This window comes from Mastomys coucha, unplaced genomic scaffold (assembly GCF_008632895.1).
Source record: "Mastomys coucha isolate ucsf_1 unplaced genomic scaffold, UCSF_Mcou_1 pScaffold14, whole genome shotgun sequence".
NCBI lineage: Eukaryota > Metazoa > Chordata > Mammalia > Rodentia > Muridae > Mastomys > Mastomys coucha.
The window spans coordinates 79,845,369-79,852,548 of record NW_022196896.1 but is presented as its reverse complement, the minus strand read 5'-3'; the positions used below and the strand labels follow the sequence as shown (position 1 = coordinate 79,852,548).

General features: G+C 39.6%; 1 protein-coding gene across 24 annotated transcripts in view; it reads right to left on the bottom strand.

Moving 5' to 3' along the window:
- Positions 1–1,101: 1,101 nt before the first annotated feature.
- The window catches only part of Slc39a10 (solute carrier family 39 member 10), a 116,539-nt gene continuing 110,460 nt past the window's right edge, over positions 1,102–7,180 (bottom strand). For 19 of the 24 annotated variants that reach the window (XM_031367466.1, XM_031367472.1, XM_031367462.1 and 16 more), the window contains 2 exons: positions 5,225–5,415; positions 1,107–2,653 (listed from right to left, as the gene is read on the bottom strand). In XM_031367466.1, the coding sequence (XP_031223326.1) occupies positions 2,495–2,653; positions 5,225–5,415 (350 nt within the window). In that variant the 3' untranslated portion in view covers positions 1,107–2,494. Of the gene's footprint in view, positions 2,654–5,224; positions 5,416–7,180 lie in introns of all 24 variants that reach the window. The other 5 variants (XM_031367475.1, XM_031367476.1, XM_031367470.1 and 2 more) reach the window with 2 other exon arrangements.

Here is a 7,180-nt window from a genome sequence, read left to right as displayed (position 1 = left end):
CTTTATTCTGGCGTCTTTAAAGTACCAATGAAGATTCAGTGTTCTGAGACAGAGACTGAGAAAACACACTACACACTTTCTTTCTGAATAGCTTTATTTTGGGAGAGTTCCATAAGCATTTGGAACATCATATATAAAATGACACACCACTGTTGACAATGAAAAAAAAAAAACAGCATCTCATCACTTCCAGCTTTATAAATTTAAAAAAAAATGATTCAGTTACAACAACAAAAAATGTTTAGATATTTTAGCAAGTATCACCTTGCAGGACCATAATCACATTTAAGCCACTGACTTACTGTTAATGGAAAAGGTTCACACTGCATTTAGTTACTATAGTATTTCTAAGCATAATCACAGCTGATTGAATGCAATGTGATATACACCAAAATCCATATGGATGTCACATGGTGACAGCATTGTACAAGTAACATTGGTGACCTCCAACAAGCATATGTTAAAATTAGGCTAGTCAAGCTAAGTGGAATGTTGGAGCCAAACAGAAATGTAGTGGAATTAGGATTGTCTAGTGAGACCTGAAACTATACACTAGAATGATGTAAAAACTAAATACTGGTGGTACACTATCAAAGTACTAGCAGCAACTGTTAAAGCCCTCCGAAATGACTAAAAAAAAAAAATCCAGCAAATAAAGATAATACCATTTGTTTGAGAATATAAAACTTTGTATACTGTAAGCATAACCACTTTGTGTGAGGCATTTTAGACTGGGAGTATATTCTGGCAGTTGTTTGAAATGAAGCAGATTTAATGCTGGAATGCACAATCCTCCTTGGGAATAAAAGTCAAAAATGAAGCGTAAGTGTATCTTGGTTTTGAAAGCAAAATATCCGACTCACTTGAAGTTGACAGCACTGAGTGCACCAGCATCTTCTAGCAATGAAGTAAAGTAAGGACTGTCATAGGCATGCCCGGTGCGGAAGACGTGTGTACAAGACCACTTACTGCAAGGAGAGCTCAGAAAGAGACAACTGTTGTAAGACTGAATAACCCTTGCTTAAAACATAACAAAGAAATACTGGAGATTATCCTCTAACACCTGGATGCATGTGCTGCTTTCAAATTTTTGTTTTTGCCTTAAAAGAAAAATCAGAGTAAGATGAAAAGAACGGGAAAAGGGACTGAGCAAAAATATTTTAAATGGAATGGACAGGGTTTGGCTCTTAGGTGTTTTTTCCCAAGGAGTATCCTGGCTGCCAAGCAGTTAAAAAAAGATAGAGCTAGCTGCACGCGGTTCAGACATTGGCCTGCATAAAGTGAAGGGTGAGTGGCATGGGATGTAAACAACTATATGCACATGACTAGTCTACAAGTTATGAGTCACGATTCGACAAAACATGACTTAGACTTCTCACACATCACTGCACCAGTGGTGTAAGAGCAGGCACCCAAACACAGACCATTCCATATCAGGCACCAGCAGTGTATCTTGGCACAAAATGATAAAGTGATTTTGGCTTAGTCATATACTTGGTACCAAAGTAGCTATGGTACCAGTGCAGTAACCATTTAGCCGACATTTTATATACAGACTATAGGCATGGCAAACTTGGATTTTACTACCAGCCACAGCATGTGCTCGGAGTTCCAATGCCAAACTGGTAAAGTAACATGAACACCCAGAACTTAAAATTTCCAATTAACCTAGTTAGTACTAGGGAAATGGAATACCACTTCTTTGATATTTTTCTAGAGTAGTAATGTTAAGAAACAGGTATCTGACTACATGCTCTGACTCATCCCACCCCCCATAAAAACAAAGTTAAAAAGAAAACCCAACACCAAGTATAGTATGCAAAGAACCATTATGAGTCTTTCATTAAACTGAAGTTCACACAAACATACAATCACAAATTTCAGTAGTTTAGGCTGCAAGTTTGAACACTATGCAAATATATACAAAAATAGTAACTCTAGATTCAAGAATAAGGGCTTTCTTTCCCCAATGCTAAATCCATACTCTAGTGCAGCCTGGGCTTCCCTCTAGTTCCTAAAGTCAACTTTATACAGTTTCAAAGTTGTGTCAAGTTGATCCCTAGTAATTCCATATGTATATATGTAGCTGAATAGAGGGCACTAAAATTCATTCATAGCACACACGCAAAAATGTCTGCTCAAAGTCCATTTAAAATATTTTTAAAGTTTAAATGATTTTTTTGGTTTAATTTCTATTTCTGCATAGCCACAGAAGTTTCTACTAATAAAAAGACTAGTGTTTTATATGATTCTCTTAAACTTCTATCAATATTGGTACATGGAGTCCCATGTTCTGACTTTATCACAAGCTTTTAAAAGACCCATCCATGCAGAGAAAACAGTACTGAGCACCAGTCTTTCGTGGTTAGGCTCAAATCTACAGAACCTGTGAATAGTGCAGGCCACTGGATTCTCTGAGCGATGTGCATACAGTACAAGGAACAGAGGCAAGCTGCACGAACATTCTCGCAATCAACAAAGAAACCGGGAATGGTCAGAACTGGATGTCAAACACAATTTTGTCTTCATAGAGGGCGATAACCAGCATGATGGCGAATCCAAACAGCAGTCCTAAATTCTGAAGAATGAACTGCCCAACTGGACAGAAGCCATGCTCCTCATGGTCACCATCTCCATGCAGCATTTCTGGAAGCTGAAAGGAGAAACACATCTTAAGAAAGACTGAAAATCTGGAAGGTTCACAGACTGGCAACGTCCGACATCCAGTTCTACTGCGCCTACTTTTATTTATTTATTTATTTATTTATTTATTTATTTATTTACTTATGGTTTTTCAAGACAGGGTTTCTCTGTGTAGCCCTGGCTTTCCTAGAACTCACTCTGTAGACCAGGCTGGCCTCAAACTCAGAAATCCACCTGCCTCTGCCTCCCAAGTGCTGGGATTAAAGGCATGCACCACCACTGCCCAGCTAGCCTACTTTTATTACGGTGTTTTTCTTCCTTTCCTTAAGGTTTTACTGTTACAGAAACTTTTCCTTCTGACTTCCTTTAATATTGAAGCACAAACAACATACAGAATGTTTCATAGACACGCTCTCTGGATTTCGGTTGGCAGCAAGACTGGACAACGCTGGGTCTCTGCCATTCACAAGTTTTACCTGAGTGTCACCTCAACGGTCATAACTGGGCAAAGAGCTGATCTCCTGGCGCACAGCACTTATGACTATTCACAGAGATGGGGCTCTGGGGTACAGCCTGACTGGTATTCCTAAGGACCTTTGTTTGGTATGACCATCTGTAACATACACATGCACACATGCATACATACAAAGAAGGAAAGAGAGAGAGAGAATAATTTCCATAGTAGTTGCTAAATAGCACTGCCCGAAGTTCCCACACACAGGCATTTCCTCAAGTAAAGTGTCTATGTATTGCCAATGCCTACCTGAATGCCTTCTAATGGCTTTGGGTAAGTATTCTTTCTTATAGTCAAGGCAGTGTAGATAAAATAAAAATGTGGTCATGTTGTCTACTTCTGTAGCCCTGCCAGGGTTTTCTACGGTTCACAAATGGCATCATACTGTACCTGACAGTGTGTATATTATCACTTTAAGATGTTTAAGTTACATTTAATTTACTTATTTTGTATGAGAGTAATTGTGTGTACGCATGATACAGAGGAGCACTTGTGGAGATCAGAGGACAACTTGCAGTAAGTGGCTGGGTCTTTCCCTCCACCTGAGAACTCAGAAGCTCAGTTCACCAGGCTTGGTGGCAAGTGCTTGTATCTGCTGAGTTCTCACTGGCCCTGAATATTATTCTTAAATAATTCAGTTTCTGCTAATCAGAAAAAGTGTCATTTTGTGTTAATAATATGCTAGAACATATATCCAGGGGGCTTGTTTCCTTCTGCGTCAACATCATAGTGTCTCTGATACAACGTTATCCTTTGCAAAGAGCAGGCTTGTTCCTGTTAGTTTGCTTACTGAACAGATGACTGTCTCGAGTTATATCACAGCACAATCCCCAGAGTAGAACTAACAGTCAGAGGGATTGTTACCATTGGAGTAAGGACCTCATCTACCTGTTCCTCTTGTTCCCAATAAACATTTCCATAGTCTTTAAAACCAAGCCCAGATTTCCTATTATTAAAACAAAACAAAACAATTTCCCTAATTCTCTTTTCAGTCAGCTTTTTTTGCAGTTCCAAATATAGTGTACAACTCTGACCTAAGCCAAAGAAGGGGCTAGGAGGAGCTGGGAAAGGAATTCATAATATATTGCATAAAATTATCAAAAAATAAAGAAAAATGTTAGTTTTAACTAAGATTAACCCCCATAAATTCTTAATGCTAAATCTTTCTTCCGATCACTAGCTTCCTATCATAAGGAATAGACTACCTTCATTGGGCGTGGCTGTGAACCGCATTTCCAGTGGCAGATATAATAATGATGACAATAATGTCTGTTCTCCTAGAGCCATCTCCTTATGGGAGAGGCACTAAACTTGAGAAATAAAGTCAAATAGCTGGTGTGCTATCAATAGATCAAGATCCAGTGCCAAGGACAGGAAGCACCACAAGAGTTAGTAGGTTCACACCGTAGGAGTGCAGATGTGCTTAAGAAACGAGGAAGCGAAGCACAAAGGGTCTGCAAGAAGCAGGAGTTTCTCCCCTCAGGAAAGGTGACCCATGACACAGAGGAAAGGACTGCACATGGAGTCCACAGGATGGCAGAAGCCTGGCGGGCCAATGTAGGAACTTAGGGATGCTGTTCTTGGAACTGAAAGTTTTGTCAGGCAGAAAGGTGAAAGTATCATCTATTTAAAATGTAAAAATGAAACCTACAGAAACTGATAACCCCACAGAAACACTGTCTAACATGTGAAGTACTGGTGTAAAATGGAGATGAACAACTGCTGTTGTTCATAACCTTAAAGACTAGAATAGAGTGCACATAAGAGGTCTCCTTTCTTCTTGGCAATAAAGCAATGAGTCTAATTATTCTGTAATTGTATCTCTAAATCCTACTATTTGTTGAGCTGTGACATAGTTGGTTAGAAATTTTCAGCATCTCCAAGAAATGCTAAGGTAAATGCTTTTCCGAGTTATCATTTAGATGTCACAGTCTTTAAAATTGGTCATATTCTTTAAAAATACACTGCAGTTTCCAACCACTTCCAAGTATGTCTTTCATTTCTGAAGGCTGTGTCCTATTTGCAAGTTTAATATAACAGAAAGAAAAGTTATCTAGAGCATCTTACCATATCCACCAAGGCCACATAGAGGAACATGCCTGCCGTGATTGCGAAGATCCAGAGGGTGATGTTGTTGGCATACTGACCAACAGCTGTGCCTATGAGCATTCCTATGTAAGCCATCATGGCAGAGAGCAGATTGTACACAATTGCTTGCTTTACGGTCATGCCTGCTTTTAGAAGAACTGCAAAATCACCTGCAATTCAGATATCATGGGAGAGTTTTGTTTTAAACGCACAGGATTTGAAAGCATAACTTTGAGTGGAAAAAAACTATTTAAAAATTAAGAATGCATTATAAAGACACACCATTAACACAGTAGAGCAAAAGCTATAGGGTGACAGAACTGTTTTACATCCTGTATATTGTATAGTTACATAAGTAAAAATGCACACAAAGAGCCAAGCAACTGTATATACAAAGCCAATTAAGCCAGGTGTAGTGCCACACATTGTTAATCTTAACACACTGGGGATGCAGAGGCAGGTAGATCTCTGTGTTTGAGGCCACCTGGTGGATAGACTGAGTTCCAAGACTGCTAGGGCTACAAAGAGAAATCCAGTCTTGAAAAAGCAGGCAAACAAACAAACAAAGAACAAACTAAAACCAAAACAAAACAAGAGGAGAAAATAAATATACCCATGTCCTTTTAAAAGTAACAATTCAAAGTTCATTCCTGCTCTTCAATAGGAAATGGGCAAAGTTCCAAGAGTAATAATAGCTTCTTATATATATTTTATGCTATATATGCATTAGTTTTTCCCCCCAAGAATTAACAACAAACCCTTAATTAGAAGAACCTCAAAGTGTAAGGAGAGAAAAGGGTTTTTCCCCTTCATGTTCCCTGTATTGTAACTGCCCCGCCCAGCTCTAAAGAGCATCACATTGCTGCAAGGGGAGCAGACACTTGGGCACAAGAGGAAGAGCCCTGGGGCTATTTTGCTAGAGATCTAAGTACACCTGAATTTAACAGACAGCAACAAGAACAAAAGGAAAACAGACCGAAGAAACCAAAAAAGAAAGACATTTTCTCTTCATCTAACAGCAACACTGGGAAAAACACTTATTGTTACTCAGAGAGATGCTGGTGGAGCAGCCAAATGCTGCTGGACATAAGAGTCTTCAAGCTGAGGGGATCCAAGGTGTACCTTTACTTACTGTAACAGTGTTCTTTGTTCTAGTTATTAAATATCCAAGCATCCAACCAAACAATAAACAGTATGTGGTGTTATGTAGATGACTTATAGGGCTCTGTTCTTAAGGAAACTCTCATGGCTACAAAGTTGTCATCTATAGCAAGTAAGAAGTTAACAACAGAAAAACTGTTTCAAAGTATTACTTCTCCATATTCCAATACACTGCTAACAACTACAAAAAGCACTATCTTTCAATTATTATATTTATTTGAAAATTAGAAGTTCTTCCAATGTCTTCAACATTGTCATTCTCTAGTTTCTATTTAATACTAGTCCCCTTATTCCTTTCCCTCGTTTCTCCTAGGGATACTGCTGTTGTAACTGGGGTTACATGACCAAAAGCAACTTGGGGAGGAAAGGGTGTCTTTGGCTTCCATAACCAGAGTCACAGTCTACTGAGAGAAGCCAAGGTGGGAACTCAAAATGGGGAGGTGGGAATAACCTGGAGGCAAGAGCTGACTCAGAGGCCTGAGGCGAGTGCTGCTTACCGGAGCTTGATGCATATGGCATGCTCAGAACTTAGGGACCACTTGCCCAGAGGTGGTACCACCCACAGAGGACAGGGTCCTCGCATATCAGAGGCAAGCAGATCTCTGAGTCTGAGGCTAGTCTGGTCTACAGAGCCAGTTCCAGGACAGGACTACACAGGGAAATCCTGTCTTTTAAAAAATAAAAGAAGAGCCGGGTGGTGGTGGCGAACTTTAATCCCAGCACTTGGGAGGCAGAGGCAGGTGGATTTCTGAGTTTGAGGCCAGCCTGGTCTAC